The following is a 26062-nucleotide window of genomic DNA, read 5'->3' as shown; positions in this document are numbered from 1 at the left end:
TGTCCTAGATTTATTTTATACACTTTCTTATAGCTAATATAATCCCTCTTGAGCCAATATAAGACTCAAATTGCCTTCTTTGTATGCATAGTGTCCACACTTATAAAACTAACAAAAATCATAAGGGACATCTCTCAGACACTAGCATAGGCATGTGTATTTCAAGAAATCTTCCTTTTGCCCATATATCATTTCAGTATGTAGCAGCTTTCCTAGCATAATACCTTAGATTACATCAATTATCATCATGGGTTGTATGCTATAGTAGCAGACACTGAAATATATTTCTATGATAATGTCAAAGTCAAAAGACATCAATAGAAGTATTATACCTTTCACCGACTCACACAGCAATGACACAAGGAGCTTATCATTTGCTTACTATTTGTAGATTTGTTAAGCACATGCTGCATAAATCACATGCTATGATGTTGCTCTTATCCTATAAGAGCGTAGTTCATTTGGAATTTGTTATTAGCATTGTACAAACTTACTTCTAACATTCAAACCTAATTTCTTCATTTCACTAATCACATATGATATCAATTTGTGAACCATTTAAATTTGTTTTTTCACTATACCAACCGGGCTAGGCTTCTCTCCATTTCTTTTTCTCTCCGCCACAGTCCGTTGCCCTCTTCTTCTCTTTTCCCCCTTTCTTTCTCAACTCTCCACGAAGCCTTACCATGTTGCCTCTTCCTCACACTTTCTCCTTAACTTAAACACCTCATCTATGCTCCCAAGACAATATAACAAAACCCGGAAAAAATAAAGAAAAGAAAAGGTTGACACACAGACATATCTTTATTTCTATTATCTTGATATAATTGATTTTTTTTTACCAAAAATTGATTTTATTGTTAACTCTTATCACTTTTTTCATCATAAATATTAGTCCCTCTGTTCATAATCCATTAATTTTTTATGTTCAATATGTCAAGTTCTCTAACCACATATGACCATGTGTCCTATTTCTAAAATATTAATATCTAATAATATTTAATTATAAATTCATATAAAACCAAAAAAAAAAGAAGGCACATAGCCCTTGAAATAATAAGCATAAAGAACTTGAACTTGACATAATTCTTTTCCTCCACAATTTACCTTATTGTTTTCATCACCTGAACTAATCCTAATTAATGACAAGGCGTAAGTAGTTCTATAAAATCTTTTTTTAATTAAAAAGAAAGAAAAAGTGGGGGAAAAAATCATAAAATAGACTTTAGAAATAAAAAAAATTATAAATAGGAGCCCATTACAACATTAATATTGGTTTTGACAACAATTGATAAGCAATTGATAATAATTTTTGTGAACAGGTTCTTATATGCAATTTTTCAATTTTAATGGTCTTTCATTGCAATTTTTCCAAAAAACTATGCCTTCAAAAGTTTATTTAATATTGAAAAAATTAAATGATTTTTAGATTGTTTATAAATTTTATAAGAAATGATTTGTAGTTTATCGAGTTTACCAAATAAATATTTAAATTATTCTTTGTTTGCTTATAATAATGAAGAATGTTTTATTATTCAGTGATTTTTAAATTTTATGTTATCTTTATTTATCTTTGTACTTTCATCAATATTCTTCTCATCGTTTTCACTATTACAAAAAAATGAGATATAATGTTGCAGCCCCAAAAAAATGGGAGCTTTTATGGTATTCACATAAGCAATTTTTATAATAATGGCTCGGTTGGTGAAAGCCTTTATCATGCAGTTGAATGACTAGACGGGTGGTGGATAAAAAATGTACTGCTTGGATTTATGATTTGGTAATTTAACTTTTGCATAAAAAGCCAGTTTAAGTCAAAAAATAAAAAGTAGCTTTTGTTTTTTGTTTTTGAGAAGTAGAAAGAGGAAGTTAAAAAAGAGGTGGATCCTATTTTTAAGAAATTTACTACTTTCTCTTATTCATATTATAAGCTTTAAATAATTAATTTACGGATAATAAAAAATTACTTAAAATTAATTTTGAAACCCTGCTAGATCGCGATCTTGACTTTGCGTTCTGCAGATGGTGTTTCTAAAACAACAGCGTTGCAACACTGCCGAGGAGACACTGGGGCTTCGACTTTCGCCTTGGATATGGGCTCAATCACCGGACTTGGCTCTTGGTACCATGTGAAGAAAAGCATAACATTTTTGGGTCTTTTTTTTTTTTTTTACCACCCCGAAGTCATATATGACACTTTCCACAATATACTGACATGTAAGTTTATTATTTCAGACTATAAGATACCTCCTATCAATCCCAAATGTACTAGAAATGGCAAGCTGGAAAAACGATAGGGGTCTTACAGCCTATGACATCCTTAAACGTTATCCAAAAGATTTCAAAACCTCAAAAATACAAGTCACGCTGATGGACTATTCTGGAATTAGAATTGGGAAGAACGGAATCCACACGCATTCACACTCGTCACCACCAGTTGCAAGACCAAAACCTCAAACTCGAAAGAAGAATTGAAACTGCTTCATAAAGATTTTGAAATGGATTGGAGGCTGGTTCAAACACAAGGGTGACTGGGTAGAAGAAATGAGAGGAAATCTGAGTATAGTGTCCACTGTTATAGCCGCCATAAGATTTCAATCATTGATGAACCCACCTGGTGGCTTGATCCAACAAGGTTTATCTCAAGGTTCATCCAATATTGAGGCCCTACAGTGCACTTTCCTTCCTAACAACGTGTCCTATTGTCCTGGGAAAGTTGTCTTACCTTTTTGTTTCCAAGATCTGTTTTTGGAGTTCGTAATTTACAACACTGTCTCTTTCATTTCATCACTTAGCGTCACCCTGACAAACTCAATTATTTTTATATATTTTGGTATCTTTTATATGAGTTTTGTCAGCTTAATTGGTCCCTTTTTGCCTTAATTGATTTATTTTGTTTTATTTTGAATTATTATTTTATAGGGGCAAAATTGTCATATTTTGGTTTAATTGTGACTAATTGATTTTTGAGGACAATTAATGCTACCTTATTTTTAAATTTTGTTTTCAGGTTTTTGGAAGATTTAAAAATAAAAATAAAAAAAAAGAAGAAAAGAAAAAAAAAATAACAATAATAAAAGGGGAGAGCAAAACGCAACGTTTTGCCCTCCCCCAACCTAATATTCTATAATCATCAGCTGGAGAGGCGGAACACACGCGAAGACGCCGAACACACACACGAACAGAGCTGAGCGGCGGCAACGAACGGGAAGACACAGACGGAAGGCGCGGAGCGGAGGCGCAGTTGGAAAAAGCAGAGAGACGGAACGGAAGCTGCAAGTCGAAAACAGGAGCTGGACGGCGAACACGGACCTGGAGCAAAAGGGAGAGACAGCACCCATCATCTTCTTCTTCTCCTGAACGCAAGCGGCACCAGCGGAAAAACAGAGCACACCGAACGGAAGCTGAAGACGCACGCAAAGGAGCTGAGGGCTGGGAAAAACAGAGGACGTCGACGGCGAGTAAACCAGCAGGCTCGACGGCATTGTCTGCTTCTTCTTCACTGCTGCCAGCAACGCAGGAGAAAGAAATCATCCACTGTTCCATTGTTCCCTCCATGGCAAACCGTAGCAAAATTCTGAATATGACAATTTTTATGGCAAACCGAGGCTAGACTCTATAATTCTCTGATTCAACAATAATGGCAGGAGCTTAGATCATCAAAGGGAGCTTTAGTTGCTTTAATTTCCTGTCTAATAATTGTTTAACAATTCCTAGGTCTTAGGATAGTTATTCTAATTATTAGAAAATAATTGTATTGCTTAATCTGATTATATTTGGGGATTATTGTGACTGGATTATTGTTTAGCATTTGACATTGGGCTGTTTATAGTTTTGATCTCAATTATAATGTTGTGGTTATGACATTTGTATTGATTTTGGAATTAATATATTGTGATTTTCTAAGATGGCTTAGAATTTTGGATCATATAGTCTCTTGCTAGCTTTAATTCTGTTATTTTGGATTTAAGAGTTCTAATTAAGCATTGGTTTTTAGCATCCTTAATCCCATTTTACTATTCTGGTTGCAGTTAGTAAGTTGGGATTTTAAGAAAATATTTTGTGGCAACTCGAGGTGGCTCGGTTGTTGGATCAAAAGCTTAATTATAATTCTTAATTCATTGTTTTTAACTCCCACATCTTTTAGAGTGATGATTGCCTGCGTTGTTGAATTGGAGGATTGATTTTTATCAGTGTTATCTGTGTCTCTCATTTTCATTTCTTTAATTTCCATTCATTTTAATCACTTTTATATAAAAACAAAAAAAAAAGTATTTTAATTAACAGCTTTTCAAAATCAAAAATCTCTTTTTATAGTTTAGGTTACTTGCATTTATTTACTAGGGTTTAATTTCGTTTTCGGCTCCTCAAAGTGAAACGACCCGAGTTTTGCACTATATTGCATTAATTCGGTTAATTTTTGGAGTAACCCCAAAGCGACAGTTAAAGGAAGTTAACTTCACACCCTCTTGCTTGTGAGTGGAGTTCCTATGAAGAACAAAGCTTTGATATGGCTTTTATCCATAGGCATGCGTATCACTCTCACAACCATAGCCTTTGCTTACTTAACTGCTCTTTGTATGGTGATGCCAAGCCATCTTTGGAATAATAAAGCAGGTTGGAGCACCCTTGCAGCCTCAATTTGGGCCTGGTCTCGATTGCTTGTGCTGATTGTTGTGTTAATCACACTGCGGTTTATAATTTGGATCGTGAAGAAATGCGCCAGACTAATCAGAAAGCTGTTGCCATGTGGAATTAGAGAAAGTTGATGCGGTTTCTTTATATATCACATCTCAACTAATGCTATTTATTGTCAGGCCAGTCACAAGTGGCATGGGTTGGTTTTAGCATAATAATTCATGATATATCATGTTTATATGTTTCTCTTATATACTCTCTCCGATCCTAAATGTAAAACCCATTTTGTAGTGTATGTACTCCCTCCGGTCCTAAATATAAGACCCATTTTGTAGTGTGATTTACACTACAAAATGGGTCCTATATTTAAGACCACAGGAGTATTTTAGATCTGATCTGTTCTAAGTTTGTACTTTATAACAAGATTATATTTTCATAATTTAAAATTATTGTCATCTCAATCTACCGATTAATTAAAGTTTTCTGTCAAATTAAGATGTGGTTGTGCAGAAGTCATGTTTATGAACGTTTGGCATCAAAATAGGGAAGAAAGGAGAATTGATAAAACCCATACGCGCCCAGTACCGGAAACAAAGTACCAAAATGTTGGAAGAGAACTTGTTTCATAAGGATTTTAAAACAAATAGGAATTTGATTTAAATATAAGGATGATTAATGGGTATAAGATATGCGAGGAAATCTGAGTCTGGTGATCAACCGTTATATCAATTACCTTTCAAGCTTTAATTAACCCACTTCGTTGCTTCATTCAATAAGGTTTATCGATCTCATCGTCAAATGTTTTGTGCTGGAGAAGAAATCTCATCCTTTCGTTACCCGTGGTCTTGCATGGCCTTAGCTGTATTGCTTGCTCTAATTATCCAGTTGTAATCGTGAAATTTGTTTTTTATGATCTTAAAGCCTATAATGATCAAAGTATTGTAATTTTCGTTTTAGTGAGTTGAAATTCACATAATAAGTACCTAAGTTATTTTTCACCATAATAATGTGCGCCTATATATAATAAGTAGCGAATAAACGAATCATATGTGCAAGAGAAATGAGAACTTTATGTGATAGCAGCGGCAAAATGAGAGATCTTTAAGAGGCATCACTTAGAGGGGGGTATCAATTTTGAACTCATGGGTGCAGCAAAACCCGTTAATCCTCTTCAAGATTTCAAGAACTGCCTTCTGTGAAACTCCTTTCCACGTACGAGCTCGCTAGATCATGTTGAATTCACAAGGGCCCTTCTCATGCACAACTCAAAACTCGCCATTGAGTTGAACTCTTGTCGAAGCACAGTCCTCCATTTGCCTTCTAAGGAGGGTCATGTCTACATTATTGTGAAGGAACTTCAAGTTTTTGACGAAGCATGCTTGGTTCGTGATGAAGAAGGAAGAATTCCTCTACAGTGTGCAGTTATGAGAGGACGATCGAATAGAGGTTGTGAGAGAGTTGGTAAAAGCGAAGCCAGAATCCCTGAGTTATAGTGTTAATGTTGAAACTGTTTATCGCTTGTGCATAAAGTAGAATCATTTGGAGACCCTCCAAGCTTTGGTAGAACTGGAGCTTGCCGTCACCGGCGAGCTTATCAACTTCACAAGCTCTGATAACGCCGGCAACACCGTTCTCCGCTTAGCTATTATGTTGAAGCGACTTGAGGTACGGTTTATCAATAAAACTTTTATTACATGGCTTTGTTTTGAATGACTCCTTAGAATTTATCTTTCTTTTTTCGTCTTGAAAGACGTGTGCCTCAAAACCTTCAATTTTAAGTCTAGGGCTAGCGACAGCAGGATCTCTTTGGCGGGGGTCTGTTTTTTTTGTTCCATATTAGGTTAAAGTATACATTTAGCCTTTTGATTTTATATAAAGTTTCAGTTTGGTTTCTTAATTTTAAAAAGTATACTTTTAGTCCTTTAATCTCAAAATTATTCCTCTTAAATGATAATTTTTTGTAACAATTATGGTTGCTTTGAATATTATATTTAATATTTTAACATTTAATAATGTTTTATCAGTATTCAAGAGCTCAATATTATCATTTCTTGTTAATAGTTTTAGAGTTAGAGAACTAAAGGTTTACTTTATAAAGTTAATGGACCAAATGAAATCTTGTGTAAAATTAAAGGACTAAAAGTATACTTTAGCCTATTTTTTAGTATGTTTTTTTATGGGTAAATGAGAAATAAAAATTTTGTTGTGTTAAAAAAAAAATTGCGCCTTGACCATATTAACTGCGACTTGCTCCTTAAATCCAAGAAATTCGATCGATTAGAACATGTACATTTTACCTTTCTGTTTTGATACTTAATAAAATTACATCGACTATGTATATTTTAGCAGACTTTTCACATCTCGGGAAGACGGGAACTCAATTCTTGCCCATCGATCCTATACCCCAGCAATACACCGACTTGTATTTATTTTTTGTTTTAGATCGTGATGTACCCCTTTTAATTCATACTTGAATCGAACGCGAAGATGATGTTATTTATTGTGTTTTGTTCTTCTGGTAGTGGAAGGCAATAGGGTTAATTTGCATGCTTTATTATTTCTGGGATGCTCTGTTAATTAATGTCATTTGAATTTAAATCTGCAATAAAGATGAGAAAAAGATGAGAAAAGAAAAGAAATATTAATGTTCCTATCTACTTTGGTGTGCTTGAGTTTTCGTTGATGGGAGAGGAGTATAACTATTGGTTATATTCATCATTTTGGGAATTGATGCCGGTGATAAAATAGAGTAGAACATTATATTTAATTAATCATATACAGTTGAAGTATAAACATGGTTAGGATTATATCAAGTCATTGTATTCCAAGCTATCTATAATTGGAAGATTTAACATATAATAATAATAATAATATATCGTACATCGATTGCCAATTCCAAGTGCTAATTGGGTTACATAATTTTTTTTTTTGGCCCCCAATTGGGTAACATAATGACGAGTGTTAATTTTTTGGGACGTTTCATAGATATACAATTGAATTGGTCTAATGGAGACACGAGAACTCAGCCCATGAGATACAGATCGATCCTTTTGTGTTGTACTACCCCCCAAGCTCATATATGATTAATATAAAAGCTAATTAGATTTTAAATATAATAATTTTGATTCATTTTATTTTTAATATTTATTCATTTCTCCTAAAGTAATCGTGACAATTGTTGCACATATTAAATTTTTTATTAAATGATAATTTTAGTCAATACATATTATTAGTAAAAATATTTTAAAGAAAATAAAATATATTTATTATAAATAATTAACTTAACTAATTTTTTTAATTTTATCAAATTAGTCAACTAAGTCTTATAATAAGGACCAGCTATAGTATAAGAATTAGTTTAGCATTCAATTTAATTCTAAACATAAGACCCCAATTCACGTTGTTTTTTATGTTTATTTATTTTTTTTCTAAGGTAATACTTGTAAAAGTTATAGATGTTAAATGTTTCATTAAATAGTAATTCTAACTAATACACATTATTATCAAAGATATTTTTAAAAAGACAATATCTATTTATTACAAATAACCTACTTAACTAATTTTTTTAATTTACTTAAACTAGTCAACTTACTTTTATATTAAGCACCGATGGAGTATCATGTATGGTTTTTGTTTGAGTCATCTAACTTCATTATTGTTTTTTTTTAAAAGAATATTTTGTTAAATTAATTGAAATAGTCACAAAAAACGAAAAAAAAAACAACAGGGGAAAAAAACAGAAAAACTGGATACTCTATCCATAGATCCACTTTAATCCATTATATTGTTGGCTTTAAGCTACATGCACATTACTTGTCAGAATTTAGCTATTACAAGGAAGCTACATGCACTTTACTTGTCAGAATTTAGCTATTACAAGGAACATATCGGATCTAACAACATTATATGTTACGATAAGCATATATATAAATATGTACATATTTTTATGCACATCCACTAAATTATATTTCTCCTGTTTTTATATTATTCATTTTTCTTTAAACTGGGTCATTGTATTTAACTTTTATTGAACCGTACAAGTCCACATGTGAGGATACTGTTTTTAATAATAATTTGCCTGTGGTTTACAATTGGAGGCCGTCGAATTCTGGCCGAACTTCTCAACTTATTAAGCTCCGACTTGTTCCTGATGGAAGGCCCATAAAGAACTTGATCCTGATGGGTCAGACCATAAAATTATAGTAGTCCTGTTGTTCTGGCCCTTCCATTTACTTTCGTTTGGAATTATTAACTGATCTTAAGGAGGCGCATATGACATCAACCTGATGTGTCGGACAAATTAATTATTGTGAGATGTTGGCCTAGAGGAACTATAAAATAATAATAATAATATATCAAACTAAACAACAGGGAAATACTATATATAGAGGTACTTAACGAGAAAGAAGGTATGGTTAAATAATTATCTCTCTTTCTATCTCTTTTAAATGACAAACGAAGAATGCTGGATTCATCAAACATGCCCACAGAAAAAGGTCTTCCGAAAGAAAACTAATTCCATGTGATTGAAATAACGCAGAAGTTAGCTAATTTACATATACCGTGTAAAATACAAATGGAATAAATTGAGGGGCCAGAGATCAACAGCGACTATAAATTGGAGAATGAGTTATCGTGAACTTGCGTTTCTAACTATATTCTTCTTCACTTGGTGTAAAGCAAATAGTAGCTGCTAATAATTTTTCGTGAGAGATGGAACTCGTGAAAATCGAAACTGCTCATCATCATCAGGACGATACGAGAATGACAGTTCTTTACGAAGCATCATACAGAGGATGTGTTTCAACTTTGAACATGCTAATACAGCAAGATCCATTAATCTTGCACAGAATTAACTCGCGAGCCATCCTTATTGAAACCCCATTACACACATCAGCTTTACTCGGCCACCTTGAATTCACCAAAGCCCTTCTTGCTCGCAAACCCAAATTAGCCCTTGAGCTTGACTCCTTCCGAAGCACACCTCTCCATGTAGCTTCTGCAGAAGGGCACATCGACGTTGTGAAGCAGTTGTTGCTGTATTATGACGAAGCGTGCTTCGTTCGTGACCAAGAAGGCAGAATTCCCTTGCACTACGCTGTTATAAGAGGGAGGCTAGAGGTTGTGAAAGAGCTAATTAGAGTAAAGCCAGAGTCTTCGAGGATTCTTGACAAAGGGAAGACTATTTTTCACTTGTGTGTGGCGTACAACCACTTGCAGATCATGAAAGCTTTGATAGAGTTGGCAACTGATGACACCTGCGAACTCCTAAACGAGAGAGACTTGGACGGAATGAACACTATTCTCCATTTGGCTGTCATGTTGAAGCGAGTTGAGGTACTTTTGACTTATTTTTATAATATAATTCTGCAGTACTATATTAATAGCTTGAGTTTACATATACAGCTAGACGCAAACAAAGTCTGCACTAAATTAGAATTTCGCATAATGAAAGAAGGATGATAACAAATATTCTCAGGGACCAAGTATCAATTATTCTATTCGCCAATTTTGTCGAAACAAAAGACTGCGATCTTAATACCTGATAAACCACTTCAAATGCAAGAGCTTACTATTGCATCTCATGAAGACCGCATATATCTGCTGCCCTATTCGCGTTTTTATATATATATATATATATATATATATTTCAATCTTTTATCTGTACTTTTATACCTCAAAAGCATTAAAAATATTTATATGTATTCATTTGATTATTGCCTAGACTGTGAGGTACCTCATGTCAATTCCTGAAATAAGAGAAGCAACAAACTTGACGAACAACATAGGTTACACTGCCCACGATATTCTTCAGCGAATTCCGCAGGACTTCCAGTGCCTCGAAATCCAGGTTATACTGATGAACTACTCTGGCATCAAAAAAAAATGGAGGAACGAACACTCCTGCAGCACTGACGAATAATACTAATGTTGTCGGCCAACAACCAGGGAGACCTCGGAAGAAGTTTTGGAGAAATATTTTGAAGCGTATGGGAAAATGGTTCGATCATAATAGTGACAATAATTGGTTAGAAGACATGAGGGGGAATTTAAGTCTGGTGGCCACTGTCGTGGCAACCATAACCTTTCAAGCTGTATTTAACCCTCCAGGAAATGTGATTCAACAGAGTATATTAGTCAGTTCCAACAGCACCATCAACGAAGAAGACAAAAATTTTACTGGTTTTATAGAATCAAGTCCCCTCGGCTGCTTCCCATTCAAGAGTAATGATGGTCACAACGTTACTCGGCAAGCATGTCCTGGAGAAGCTATGCTTGCTTCTCGTAATCCAGATGGCTTTCAGGATTTTGTATTTTGCAATACCATGTCCTTCATTGTGTCTCTTTGCATTGCCCTTTTGCTAGTAAGTGGAGTTCCTCTCAAAAACAAACTTGTTATGTGGATTTTATGTATAGCCATGTGTGTTGCTCTCACATTCCTCGCGTTTGCCTATTTTGACGCCCTCCTTCTGATCACTCTGCACAAACCTTGGTTTACTCCCACTGATTTAGCGGCTAGCATAGCAGGTGTCACTGGGGAAGGATTGCTTTTACTCGTTAGTGTGTACATCATAACACTCTTGGTTATCTGGTTAGTAAAGATTAAAAAGCATCGGATAAGAGCAACAGAAAAGGAAACAGCTTTTGCTTGATATGACCTCAATCAATGCGTGTGTTGTTGAGGGAGTACTAATATCCCGGCAACAGAGTTTTTTCAAGATTATTGTAGTTGGTGGTGTGTGTTTGTATTGTCTGGGATGCTTTGTTAACTAGTGTCATTTAAATTTAAATTTGCAATAAAATTTTGTTTCTCTGCCGCAAGAGAAAGCAAAGATGTAAGAAAAGAAGAAGAAGAAGATATTATTGTTCCTATATCTACTTAATTTTCGCTTGTGCTTGAGTTTTCATTGATGAGAGAGGAGTATAATCCCGGCTTTCCCTTATTATTTTATCTTATTATATTATTATATTCATAGTTTTGGAAATAGATGTTGGTGATCAAATAGAGTAGAAAATTATATCTAATTAATTATTTATAGAGTAATCTTTAGGTACACTTGCAACCAAAAAAAAAAAAAGGAAAACAGTTGAAGACTATACATGTTTAATATTATATACAGCCCTTTTATGGTCATAAGGGTTATGACAAATCCAACTTGATTATTGCGTGTATTACAAGCTTTCTATGAGTAAAGGATTTGATACAAAATAGTAACAAATACTCTCTCAGGTCCTATATATAAGCTTTATTTTTGGAGATGGCCCTGGTTCAAAATATAAGCTTCATTTTTCAGTTTGTCTGAATATTTATTACTTTTTTCTTTTTTTTTTAGTTGACTGTATTTAGTACACACACTCTCTCATTAGTATTACCCCATATTTTCTCTTTCATCATGTTTGTATTTATTGCCTCTCATTTACTTTCTTAATAAATAGGGCAAATTTTTTTAAAAAAATCTATTTCTGACCTATTTATTATTTTGAACTAATTTTAACAGTTAGTTTGTTAAACGTGATTTAGTTATCTGAAACTTATATATAGGAGTGGAGGGAGTAGTACTAAATAAAACCTCAGCTCGCTAAGAATTTAAAAAAAATGAGATATAAAAGAATATTGCTAACGTATGCATTAATATAATTTACGAACACTAGTGTGACGTAAGTGATAATTTAGTTAACCAGGTAATTTAATATTCAAAGTTCGCTTTCTGGGCAAGACGTTTAATAATATTACGCATTATTGTATTAGCCAAATGCAGAAAAATCATCCTATGAGAAAAAAAGATCATTGACCTATTGTGTGGTGCCGCTTTTGAGCCATCAAACAATACTAAATTATTTAAATTAGAAAAAAAAAATTATGGGCTCTATGCTTCTATGCATAGATCCGTATTAATCACAAGTCAACTCTCTCTCTCTCTCTCTATAAATATAATTAAGCTATTGTTTGAATTCTAAAAATTATATATACAAACCTATGTGCTAATTAATTTATATCAGTAGGTTAACGATGTTAGTGAAACTTTAACACTTATAATATGTTATGCCCCTTCTACCAATTTTCTTTTCGGAAAAAAAAAAAAGAGGTTTCTACCAAAAAAAAAAAAAAAGAGGTTGAATTGGTCAGAATCGGCCGAAAGAAATACAGCCTACGTCTTTGGATTGAATGGTTAACCGGGTGATGAGGATATTATTAGTGTAATGATCAAATGGACGGGTCAAAATTCAGAAAACAATATATTCAAGTAACATTGCCGATAGAGTATAAATTTATTATTCCAATGGTGTGATGTTACGTTCACAAGCTGATTTCTGGACAATGCTTTCACATAATTCGACGGAACTAGAAAATACTCAAGAGGATTCGCCACATCAAATTGTTTTAAAAAAAATACATAAATAAAACAATTGCAACATCCCATTCATGGTTTAGTTTATTAGCCAAATAAATTCCATCTGTGACTAAATAAGAACTCAATGAATGTATTCTTTAAAATAGGATGATGAAATATAAATATATTTATTATATCTTTTAATTTTCGCAACACTGAAGACTATTCAACTACACACCTGATTAGAGTAATCAACGATTAGAACATTAAGAAATCAACGCAGCATACTTTGACAGATTTTTTCAAAATGATGTGTGTTGTTGTGTGTGTATATAATGAAGCATACCTACACCTTTGGCATTCACGGAAGCGAGACAATCAATAATCAAAATGGGAACTTCTCATCGTGAAGAAGACAGATTGAGCGTTCTTTATGAAGCATCATCACGCAGAGGGTCTTTATCAACTTTGAACTCAATTTTGCAAAAAGAACCATTAATCCTCCACAAGATCTCACAAAGTGGCTTCACCGAAACTCCTTTACACGTATCAGCTTTGCTTGGCCACCTTGAATTCACCAAGGCGCTTCTCACATACAAACCGAAACTTGGCTTCTGCGGAAGGTCACATCGACATCGTGAAGGAACTTCTTAAAGTTAATAACAAGCCATGCTTGTTTCCTAATGAAGAGGGCAAAATTCCTTTGCACTATGCAGTTATCAGAGGGAGAATAGAGGTTGTGAAAGAGTTGGTAAAAGCGAAGCCTGATTCTCTGAGCTTTCTTGATGACGGAAACACTGTATTTCACTTGTGTGTGATACACAATCGTTTGGAGACTCTTAAAGGTTTGGTGGAATTGGAACTTGCCATTTCTGGGAAGCTTCTTTACTTCACAAGTTCTGATGGAGTGGGGAACACCGTTCTCCATTTAGCTGTCACGTCCAAGCAAGTTGAGGTATGATTGATATTATCCTTCTATATCTTTATATACAAACACACACACACATATATATAGTTTTCTTCTCACATGAAAGGGTTATATTTTCCGAGAATTATTGGCTGAAACGATAAATCTGGAGTATTGGTGTGATTTCATTGTGTCATAGAGTAAGACAGATGCAGTTTATCACATGACGATATTTTACGGAGTGAGATAAAAATTGAATAAGAAAATCCGAACTTTATCATATAGCTAGCTAGTTCGGTTATTTAATTTAATAACCATTATTAATACGAAAAAATTGGTTGTAATGTTCAGTTTATAATTTACTCCCTCGAGAGAGTTTACTGTTTTTTTCCCGATAGCCTGCTCAGATGGATGATAGCGTCGATGGAGGAAAGATCAAAGAAACTTCGGGTTAATAAGGAAGGAAATGGAGCCCCATCTTCAAATGACCCCACCCTGGCCGGATATAATACTACTCAATAATTCATTTATTATTATTATATTACAGATAATTTGACTTTATGCTCAAGTTTGAAATATTTAAATAGGAGGAAAAGATGAAATTGAAATGCAAAGCTCGTGATTCGTTGACGAGTTTGGATTTTTACTATTCTCTTCTTTTTGTCGTTTACTTCTGCTTTTTCTTTTTTGTCAGCAAAACTATATATCCTCTCTTTCTTGTTTTCTTTCTTTCTAATTATTTTCGTTTTAGCAAATCAAGAAATATGAACAGAGATACACATGTCCGCGCGCGCGCGCTTCGTTTTCCAAGTTTTTCTTGTCATGAGATGAAAGAAAATTACCGTACAGGGAAAATAAGCCACTTCGATCCAGCTGAGTTAATGAGTTTATTGGGCAAAATAAGCAAACTAAAGATAAATTATAAAATAAAAAAATATTTTAAAAATATTTGGGTCTAATGTTTTTGCCCCAGAATCATATGACACCTCCATAATATATACTAACATGCATGTTTATTCTTTCAGACTATAAGGTACCTCCTATCAATTCCAGAAGTAACAGAAATGGCAAGTTTGGAGAACGAAGTGGGTCTCACTGCCTATGAAATCCTTAAACGCTGCCCGAAAGATTTCAAAACCCTAGAAATTCAAGTCATGCTGATGGAATATTCTGGAACCAGAGATGCTGAAAAGAACAGAATCCACACTCCTTCTCACACGTCACCGCCAGTTGCAAGACCTCGAATTCAGAAGAAGAAGAAGAAGAAGAGAAACTGTTTGATAAGGCTTTTGAAATGGATTGGAGGTTGGTTCAAACACAAGGGTGACTGGGTAGAAGAAATGAGGGGAAATCTGAGTTTAGTGTCTACCGTTATAGCCACCATAACATTTCAATCATTAGTTAACCCACCTGGTGGCTTCATCCAACAAGGTTTATCTCAAAGCTCATCCAATATTGAAGCCCTAAACTGCACTATCCTTTCTAACAACAAGTCCTATTGCCCTGGGGAAGCAGTCTCATCCTTTCGTTCCCAAACTCTGTTTCTTCGATACGTAATTTACAATACCATCTCCTTCATTTCATCACTTAGCGTCACCCTCTTGCTTGTGAGTGGAGTTCCTATGAAGAACAAAGCTTTGATATGGCTTCTATCCATAGGCATGTGTATCACTCTCACAACCCTAGCCCTTGCCTACTTAGTTGCCCTTCAAATTGTCATGCCAGATCATATTTGGAATGATAAAGCAGCTTCGATCACCTTTTCAGCTTCAATATTGGCCTGGGCTGGATTGCTTGTGCTCGTTCTAGTGTTAATCACACTGCGCTTTATAATTTGGATTGTGAAGAAACTTGTCAGAGCAATCAAAAAGCTATTCAGGTGTGGAATTAGGGAAAGTTGATGCTGTTTTTCTTCACATATCACATTTCAACTGATGCTGTTATCTGGCCGCGCTCAAGTGGCGTGGGCTGCTCTTAGGATTATAATTCATGTTATATGAGGGTTATGTTTCCCTTCGTGTAATAATATTATTCAGTTTTGAGTTCCCACTTGTAATAAAATTATTTTCCGATAATTTAACTATGTTATCTCTATCTACAAAATGAAGTTCTCTAATTAAGATGTGTTTGGGTAGAACTCGTATTTATGACCGTTGGCATCAAAATAGGGAAGAAAGGAATTGATAACACTCATCCACACACCAACCTCGGGAAACAAGTACCAATATGTTGGAAGAGAAATGACATTGTTTCATAAAGATTAAAACAGGAAATGGGTTTAAATATAAGGATGATTGAGCAGAAGAGATGAGAAGGAATATGAGTCTGCTGATCAAATTTTATATCAAATATAACCTTTCAAGTTTTAATAAACCCCCCTGGTGGCTTAATTCACCGAGGTTTATCTCAAGAATTGATTACATCATCAAATGTTTTGACGGTGGTAATGGTTCTTTAAAACTAGAAGGAGGATAGATGATGAAAAAAAGTTGTGCACTCTATCTTGGAGAGTAAGTAACACTTTTCTTTAATTTATTTCATCTCCACCTATTTCAATCTTTGGTTAACAAATCTGGAAAAAGTCATAAAATGTTATTTCATGAAGATTAACGTCCTCCTAATAGCATGTAGAAATTTCTTAAAATAACACAACATTTTACCAGTTGTAACTCTCTACACAGCCTTTTTATATAAATGTCTTAATTTATAAAAACATGAACTTTTAAAAGCATATCTCTTCACTTTAAAAACATTTCCAACATGTTTCATTTCGTATGGCCTGAGCTAGATTGCTTGCGAAGAAATACGTCAGGATAATCAAGATCTCTATGTAAATGACCGAGGAATGAGAACGTAACATATGTGTTTCCCATATGATTTATTTCTCAATTAATTTGTTTTGTTGTTTGGCACTGAGCGACAAACAATGTGGATTAATTTTACTGTTGACTGACTAACGAACACTTACTTTATTTGTGTTTACATGGTTTATTTCGTAAGCTCTAAGACACTTATCATGATTATATGGCTTAATGATATAATATTTGGCTTAATTATTTTTCATGTGATAATTAAAAATTTGGGCTGAGTTAACTCACTTTCTACTAGGGAGAGAGAATTTCCAACAGAACTAAAAATTTCATGGAATTTCCATTCCGCAGGGTTGCAATTCCTTTCCATTTAACCTACACCTATTACCAAACACTTTTTTAGCTAACCCTAAACTACGTCGAGAGGTTGCAAAAGGCTAGGCGACGATTAGAAAAAGCGGGTTGTGAGACAGCGAACAGAAAAAGAAGAAAGCAGAAGAGGAAGTCGCAAGCTGCAGAAACCATTAGGCGATTATCCTCATCTCATCCTCATTCACACCCAACGTCCCATGCACACCGTTTTCACCATCCTTCTTCCGCCTCCGTCAAATCATCTTGATCTTATCGCGTTCTAACATGGCTGAAGCTTCTCACTCGATGGTGGCTTCTGTGATGATGCATAGGTGTGACTGAACGTCCCTTCTTCTGAGGCAGTGAGAAATTGTCCAATAGCTCTTCTCTGCGTTATATTGTCTTATTGTTATTCTTTTTGAAGGCAAGTTCCATTTTTTTCCACATCAAAATAAAGTTTGAACGAGGCACTTGGTTCAACTGGCATAGAGTTGCGTTGTACCCGTTTGGAATCCTAAAAGTGCAGCCACGTTAGATAGTTTTTTTTTTGGGGGGGGGGGATGATTTGCTTTTTTTTTTTTTTTTAAATCAATGAATACAAAACCGTATCGGAGTGAACGACGGGATATACGAAACAGCAACCGAGATAACTTCCGACTTGTTTCACATGGTTTACGCACTTTGCTAGTTGCGCTGTTTCAGACCGCTTGAAACTGCTCTTTGGGCTGGAAGCTGAAGTTGACCTGGGACTTGACTTTGTAAAAAGTACTCCCTCCGGTTCTAAATATAAGATCTATTTAACTAATTTAATTAAATTAAGAAAGTTAGGTAAGTTAGTTAATTATAAGAAATATGACATGTTTTTCCTAAAACACCGTAGTCATTTTTCTTAATATCCTCTCTCCTTCTTATTTGATTATGATTGAAGAAATATCCATAAGGGTAATTTAGAAAAAAATTGATAAATATGAGAAATAGATCTTATATTTAGGATCAAAGTCAACTTAACAATAAAGTCCTATTTTAAGGAGCAGAGAAGTATTTTATTATATTTCTGCCCACTCAATACGAATTAATATGGGCCCAATTAAGTTCTCTAACTAAAAACGGAGCACATCCAATATGTCACGTAATCCAATTCAAAATAAGGTCAAAAAAATTGTAAACCCTTAATCTCTATGAACTCTTCATTCTCCATCCCTCCCTCATTCTTTAAAATTATATTCTTTAGATGACTAGAATCAATTATATTCTTTAAAATAATTATCCTCCGATTCGTTTAATAAGTTTCAAATAATTAAACTACTATATCATTCAAAAAAAATAATTAAACTACACAAATCAAACAATTAACTAAAATTGGTTAACAATAATACATAATTCAAAAAAATACAACTTATTTTCTCACAACACCCTTATTTATTAAGAGTGTGAATGTGAGAGAGAATAGGTGAAAAGGGATAGGACAGAATGAGTAAGAAAAATTAAATAAAAAATATATAATTAATTAGGAATAAAAAAAAACACATTAAATATTAAACATCTTCCAAGTAGCACTTTTTAAAAGGATTTAACCCATTCAAAAAATTAAAGCATATAAAAAAGGACGACGTGGTATTAATTATTAAGTACGAATGGGAAAGTTTATGCGCTATTATAGGGTCCGTTTGGATCAGGGATTAGAAAAAGTAGCTTATGGAGAAGTGAAATTGGGTAAAAGTTAAATTAGATAAGTTAAATTGTGTTTAGATTGGAGTTTAAAAAATTTAGTTTGTAAAAGTGAGATTGGTAAAAAGTTATTTGGATTATGATTGGGTAAAAGTAAGTTTATTTGTAAAATTATCAAAATGGGTATGAGTTTTAATAAATTATAAAACATGGTTAAATTATTCATTTTTCAAGTTAATCATTATAATAATCATAGTTCTAACTAATACACTTAATTAATAAGAATATTTTTAAAAAGATGATATTTATTTATTACAAATAACTAAGTTAAATTTTTTAATTTTAATCTATTATATTTGTTGGTTTTCAGAATAATTACTCACTAGTGAAGATAAATATTTTTGAAGACAGCCTGACACGCACATGTGCACGTCACTCTCGCACTCTTCTAGAGCTGCTTCTCACCGCTCGCATGGATTGCAACAAGCTCATCCCATCAGCTTATCAAAACGCACGATGCAATGTCACTTTTGGTCCTGAAGTGAAATGGTTAAAAAGCTCTCCCAAACTGCCATCAGCTTATCCAAACGGACTTATCATCAATTTAAAGATGTGTTTGGAATAACAGTGATAAAAGTAATTTTTTTTCAATTTAACTTTTATAGAAGTGAGATTGAGTAAAAGTTAGATCATGTAATGTGATTTATGTTTAGATTGAGTTTTGTAAAAAAGTCAGTTCGAGAAGTTGAAACTTATTTAGATGATAAATATAAAAATAAGTTTAAATGTAAAATGACTGAAAAGGATATAAATTTTATTAAATGATACATATTTAATCAAAATTAAAATTATAAAAATAAAAATAGTTATTTTTAAGAATAATTAAAACTAAAATAATATATTTAAATTTTAGGAAAAATTGAGAAAAAGTCCTCCTATCAAAAATATAACTAGTGAGAAGCATTTAAATCATAATACAAGCATTCTATATCTATAATATTTACACTTAGTATATAAAAATTTATCAATTACTTCTTACTAATTAAATTTTTAATACAACATTTTTCTCAGTTTTCCATAGATTTTATAAATATGATAGAAAATAATAAAAAATAAAAAAAATTATTTTTAAAAAATGGTTTTATTATTCAAAAAATAATTTCTTTAACATTAAAAAATGGCTGGGCTCAAAAATTAAAAAAAAAAAACACATCATGCATAAAACATTCTTTCTCCTCCCTCACTCATGGGCCCCACCTATTCAACCGTGCTTGGAGAAGCTAAAAGCCATGAATTTGAGCTTTTGGAAAAAAAGTTTCTTTTTGGCATAAGTTCATTTGCCTTTAAAGTCAGTCCAAACATGAATTTTAAAGAAAAAGTTGCTTTTCTTAGCTTTTGCGGTGAAGAAGTCAGTTTGGAAGTCCTGGCTGTGATACCAAACACACCCTAAGTCACTTTTGGTCCAACAACGGCTCATCCAAATAGGTTGATAGTTTATTTATGCTCTGATCAATGAGACCAATAAGAATGCACCAACTCAAATAATTTTAAATTTATGTGCCAGCTAACTATTTTTTGTTATTTTATTTGTGGCTAAAATACACTTTTGGTCTCTTATCTTTATATAAGGTTTTATTTTAGTCCCTCAATTTTAAAAAGTAAATTTTTAATCTTTTAAATCTACAACCATTAACAAAAAATGATGATATTGAGTTTTTCAATATTGATAACACATTACCAAATATTAATATATTAAATTTAATTTTTAAAATAATCATGATTATTATAAAAAAATTATCTCTAAGATTAATAATTTTAGGATTAAAGGATTAAAAATATATTTTTTAAAATTAAGAGCAGTGATGTGAAAACCGGACTGGACCGGACAGTCAGACTAGTCCAGCCATCAACCGATGAGTTCAACAGTTTAGTTTACATGATTGGACCATTTATATGGTTAGACCATTTTCAACCATTCAAAACCAGTATTTGAGCCGAAAATCAGGGTTTGGCCGGAAACCGGAGCTAGCATAGAAAAACCGGATGGTCTGAATAATGAAAGAAGTTCAAGAAGATGACGAAAGGGGGGGTAGAAGAAGAAAAAAAATCTAAGAAAAATAACAGAGAAAATAGAGGTTAAATTTCAGCAAATAACTAACTCGGATGTATTTCAATCACAAACTGAAATCCATCTTTGGAATGATCTGATAACCGCAAAATAAAAAACTTGCACCATAAACACCAGCGCCGACAGAGAGAAACACAGAAAGTTGAATGGCCACGACTTCAATCACGAAGATGGGGTTGCAACTTACAAGAGTGAACTTCTTTTCTCACCATGTGCGTCCCTTTGATTTGATTTTAAAAACTAAAACGAAGCAGAAATTTTGACCCAAAAAAAACGGAGCAGAAATAAAATTTCGGTCAAAGGCTCAAAGCCTTAGAGCATTAGAAGCTGTAAAAATAATTTAATATTATTAAATAAATTATTTTCTGCCTCCTAATAATTAAGTCTATGCTATTTTCTAAACAAATTAAGAAATATACATTAAATCTTTTATAATTTTTTCTTAATAAAGCTTACAGAATAATTTATAATTAAATTTTATATATTATAAATTAAATTTTTATGCATCCAATTTTATTCTTTTGTTTATAAAAATTTTTTAGATATTAATTTATTGCTTATTGTACTCATAATTTGACATATTTGTGGTGCTATTTAGAATTTAATATTATATTTCTTATTCATATATTATTATATATGTATATAATATTATATTTAACAGTTGAGCCGTAAAAACCGTGACCGATTTTTCCGGTTCAATCTCTAATCCGGTTTTTAAAATATTAGTTAAGGAATTAAATTAAAATCTTATATAAAATCAAAAGATCAAATATATACTTTAGTTTTTATTTGTTTTAAAAGTAAAAATTGGTTAGGTTTAGCAAATTACTCAACTACCCCTTCCTTCATTCTTTCTCTCTCTCTCCACCTCCATTCCTTCTCTCTTCGTCTGGTCTCGAACCACGGTCCGCACGTACCCTGAACCTTAGATTGCCTCTCTTTCCTCTCTTTCTCAGATACTCTCTGCCTTCTCTCTTTGTTCTGTCTCGGATTGCCTCACCTTTTCCATACACTGACCGCCTTTCTTCTAGAACCACCATTGAAGCGTGTCCTCAATCTCTCCCCATTTCCACGATGCTGAAGACGGACTGTGGTAGATGGATTAAAAACGCACTTGAGAAGGAAGCACCGTCAAAGCCTGTGACGCTCTTCATCTCTTTTTGTTTTCTCCTTGACTGTTGATTCCGGTGGTTAAGACGTTATGAACGGCACAGGAGAAAAATCTACTGCTCTTCATTTTATTCTCATCCTTACTCTTCTACTGTTATGGCATTTTCCATTATCTTGTCGAATATATGCCTCTAAATTGTTTTTCATATATTCCCTTTTTGCGGATCTGGGTTGATTTTGTAGTTCTAACGGTTATTTAAAAAAGCAAAAAAAAAATTAACTCATACTGAAAGCTAGAAGCCAACAATAGAGGGACATTTCTGCTTCATTTAAAAAGGAATGGAGTTTTATATGAGAACCAAAAAACAAAAATCTTATTTTGTTACAAAGTGCCGGTTGGGCGGCGTTTTAATGGCGAGTGGCGACAAACCAAAGAAAGAGAAGTGACGGGAAGAATGAGTACCCAAAAAAAAAAGTAAATAAAAAAGATATATAATTAATTAGGAATAAAAATAAAAAACACATTAAATATTTAAAGAACTTTAAAGTTTCACTTTTTCAAAGGATTAAATCGTTCAAAAAATTAGAAAAATTGGTAAAACAATCCCTATTTAAAATTTTAATTGGTCAAAAGGACTTAAAATTGTCCAAATACAAGTATAATCATTGAATTGCACACGGCGGATGATATGTTGTACTCACGGGTCATACTTGTACTTGCACAATTCAGGTTTTTCTGACCAATTAAAGTTTCAAATAGAAATTTTTTACTAATTTTTTCCAAAAAATTGGAACACATAAAAATTAAAAAGGGACGAGGTGGTATTAATTATTAAGTACGAATGGGAAAGTTTACGCTCTATTAACAAAAGCCCTCACGTTCAAAATTTTAAGTGGAGCCTGGCATGTGCGCGTGTGAGGTGTGCGAGTGAAGCCGCCCCTTGTAACCAAATAAAAAATAAATAAATTTTAAGTGGAGCCCAAATAGAAATAAATAATTTTAGGGAGGCTTTGATTTGGGCCCGGACTTTAATTCCGAATATTGAAAATCAAATTATTGACAAGGAAAATCTCGCCGACATTTTTATAGTATAATAATAAAGGTGCGGCCGGCAAAAAAACATAAAAGGTGCCGCATATAATTACTGTGATAAAAGAAATCAAATTAATTAGTAGATTAAAAGATTGTGGTATGGGAGGCTTTTATTTTGCCTAGTTTTTGATCAGTAAGAATATTTAATCTTTGGATATTTCATATTTGTTAATCCACGAAAGAGTTTAAATATGTGATATAACGCCAAAAATATAATATCCGTTATTTTATAATTTATGATGCACGTGTCATTTAAATTTTGAAGCGGGATCTGGGATGACGATAACAAATGAGAAGTGGCGACAGGATACGAAGGCGTATCTCTTGTTTATTCTATACTACCTCGAATATGAGGTCCCTGCAATGGCTTTTGTAATACCGTTAGTTAAATGTTAAAATTTTTTATAAATTTTCAAAACCACCTTTAATCAAAGTAAAGTCATTATTTAAGTTAAAAGTCATCAAAAGTATAAGAGCATTTTCAAAAATGTGTCATTTTAAAGACCAATAAGCAGAGTCTTATAAATAACATCGTTGAGGGAGGGACATCGGAAGGTGGCCAGGCTCCTATACTTCATGAGAAACCAGAAAAAGTATATATAAATTCTAAGATTCCCTCATCGATGAATTTAAGCCATTGTTGTTACTTTCTGCCTTACCTTATTGGTAATCTCTCACTTATGTATTTGTTTTTTAGACTTCCATCTGGGCTTATTAGGTTTGATCAGACCAAAGAACTAAACAAGAAGCACCTTATAATTGTCGCTAAACCCCGAAATCTTTAGCCATATATATGCATATGCTTTTCAGATTTCTGCTTGGTATATTTCATTTAATCAGACCAAAGTCCTTCAACTAGACAAAAAGCCATATTATACCAGATAATGGGCACAATCCCAAAACAAATTCATCAAGCATGATACTACTGAATGTCACTAAAAAATGGATAAAAAAATCCTGCTGAAACAGTTGTCAAGAACGATTTTCTCCAGTAGAAATTTTATCATCACATATGCAACAGCGTAACATGAGAGGAATATATATAGAAACGTAAGCACAACAACATAAGCTTGGCAGAGAAAATATAAAACCAAAAACACAGCAAAAATAACAACAATCCTAAAAAAACCTATTCATGCGTGACACAATACATTGCATGTCTCTTGCCGCCTGACGACACAGAAGGCATAAATTGGCAGATACAGATCAGCAGCAAAGTCTTTTTAACTTGTTGATAATCCGGCAACATTTCTTCACTATCCAAATGAGAAAGCGCAGTGCGTTAAACAACCCAATTAGAAGGAGAAACTCACAAACCCAGACAGCTAATGCAGCAATACAGAAGCTGAACACTACGTCGTCATAAATATGATCTGGGACCATAATTGCGACGGCAAAGTTGAATGCAAGTGCAAGAAAGAAGAGAGTGAGAGACATGCCTATGGATAGAATCCATATGGCAGCGCTATTCTGCAAAGGAACTCCACTTACAAGCAAGAGAGTGACACAAAGTGACGCATAGAAAGAGATAGTAAGGCATACCACATACCATGTAAATGGATTTTGGTGACCAAAGGATGAGAGTGCTTCCCCAGGACAATATTGTCCTTTAGAAAGATTCATGCAGCTGAGGGGCGTAGATGGTGGTAAGGTGGTATTCGAGTGTTCAGATGATGAGGTGGTATTATTGTCTTCAGATGATGATGAGCCTTGTTGAATGAAGCCTCCTGGTGGATTAATTAAAGCTTGAAAGGTTACAGTTGATATGAAAATAGATGCCGCACTCAGGTTTCCCCTCATCTCGTCTAACCAATGAGTATTACCCCCATGATTGAACCGATTTTGTATCCATCTGAAAGTCTTCTTAAAGCAGTCTCCAACAGTCGATGTTTCTGAATTGCCAACGTGGTCCTTTGTCAACATGATGAGTTTCATTTCGGCGGTTTTCCAGTCTTCTGGACTACGTTCGAGGATATCGTAGGCTGTACGGCCTTTCCCGTTCTGCGCCCTTTCTAATTCTCTTCTTTCTGGAATTGATAGCAGATACCTTACAGCCTAAATACAAACAAGTAATTATTAGCAAGGTATTCGGATCGATCTATTGCGATTTGTGAATGCGTTGTGTTCATAAATAACCATGTTCTTATATATTCATATCAGAACCAGCCAATTGTTATATGTTAACATATTGATATGCCACTAACTCAAAATAAACTCCTGAAGAAAATTAAAACACGTCTATATGTTTCTTCGTAACAAGATAAAGTGAATCAACAACACACGGCGTGTGTTTGGAAAAATGTTTATACATTAATATTTTGTTCTTGTCATGTAAGCGTTTGGCTACCCAAAAGAAAAAGGAAACTGCGACCACAATTCAGAAAAAGAAAAGGATAGAAGAATAAAATATGTATCATGTACCTCATCTCGCATGTACATGACGGCTAAATGGAGAATGGTGTTTCCCGTACGATCAGGGAGTGTAAAGATGGAAGCACCCGTGCCTACAGTAACATCGGCAGTGACATAGTTCAATTTCACCAATGCTTGTAGAGTCTTGAAATGGTTATATATGACACACAAGTGAAAAACAGTGTTTCCTTCTAGGTCAAGACGACCCAGAGAATCTGGCTGCGCTATGACCAACGCTTCCACAACTTGTGTCCTCCCCCTCATAGCCGCATAGTGCAGAGGAAGTCTTCCTTTTCCATCAGCAGCCAAGCATGGCTCATCATTAAATTCAAGCAGTGCCTGCACGGCCTCCAAGTTATCCTCCGCAGAAGCCAAGTGGAGGGCTGTTCTTCCAGAAGCATCCTTTCTAGTGGCAAGGTCACCATTACGATTCAGAAGAACCTGTGTGAATGAAGCATGATTAAGCAGTGCAGATATGTGTAAGGGAGTTTTACAACCATCATGTGGAATGTTGTCAAGGATTGATGCGTTTTGCTGCAACAAATGCTCCAAAGCTTGTACATCCCCACGACGTGCTGCCCGATAGAGAGCACTGAGAGTGAGATCTCTCAT

General features: G+C 33.8%; 3 protein-coding genes across 3 annotated transcripts; 2 read left to right on the top strand and 1 right to left on the bottom strand.

The window, feature by feature from the left end:
- The first annotated feature begins 5894 nt into the window (after window positions 1-5894).
- LOC114748910 (serine/threonine-protein phosphatase 6 regulatory ankyrin repeat subunit B-like) lies at window positions 5895-10561 on the top strand. The gene is made up of 4 exons (XM_028937375.1): window positions 5895-6095; window positions 6172-6303; window positions 9466-9975; window positions 10364-10561. The coding sequence occupies exons 1-4, from the start codon at window positions 5895-5897 to the stop codon at window positions 10559-10561; spliced, it is 1041 nt and encodes a 346-aa protein (XP_028793208.1).
- A 67-nt stretch (window positions 10562-10628) lies between these two features.
- Window positions 10629-15981, top strand: LOC114748909 (ankyrin repeat-containing protein ITN1-like). Its single transcript, XM_028937374.1, has 3 exons — window positions 10629-11195; window positions 13525-13926; window positions 14904-15981. The coding sequence occupies exons 1-3, from the start codon at window positions 10629-10631 to the stop codon at window positions 15777-15779; spliced, it is 1845 nt and encodes a 614-aa protein (XP_028793207.1). The 3' UTR covers window positions 15780-15981.
- An 8263-nt stretch (window positions 15982-24244) lies between these two features.
- Window positions 24245-26062, bottom strand: LOC114748908 (ankyrin repeat-containing protein NPR4-like). The gene is made up of 2 exons (XM_028937373.1): window positions 25460-26062; window positions 24245-25093 (listed from the first exon to the last, which is right to left on the bottom strand). Exons 1-2 carry the CDS (start codon window positions 26060-26062, stop codon window positions 24245-24247), a joined length of 1452 nt encoding a protein of 483 aa, XP_028793206.1.

The sequence above is a fragment of the Neltuma alba genome, unplaced genomic scaffold, assembly GCF_004799145.2.
Source record: "Neltuma alba isolate B1F8T4 unplaced genomic scaffold, ASM479914v2 tig00005857_pilon, whole genome shotgun sequence".
Classification (NCBI taxonomy): Eukaryota; Viridiplantae; Streptophyta; class Magnoliopsida; order Fabales; family Fabaceae; genus Neltuma; species Neltuma alba.
This window is presented reverse-complemented; position numbering and strand designations above follow the sequence as displayed.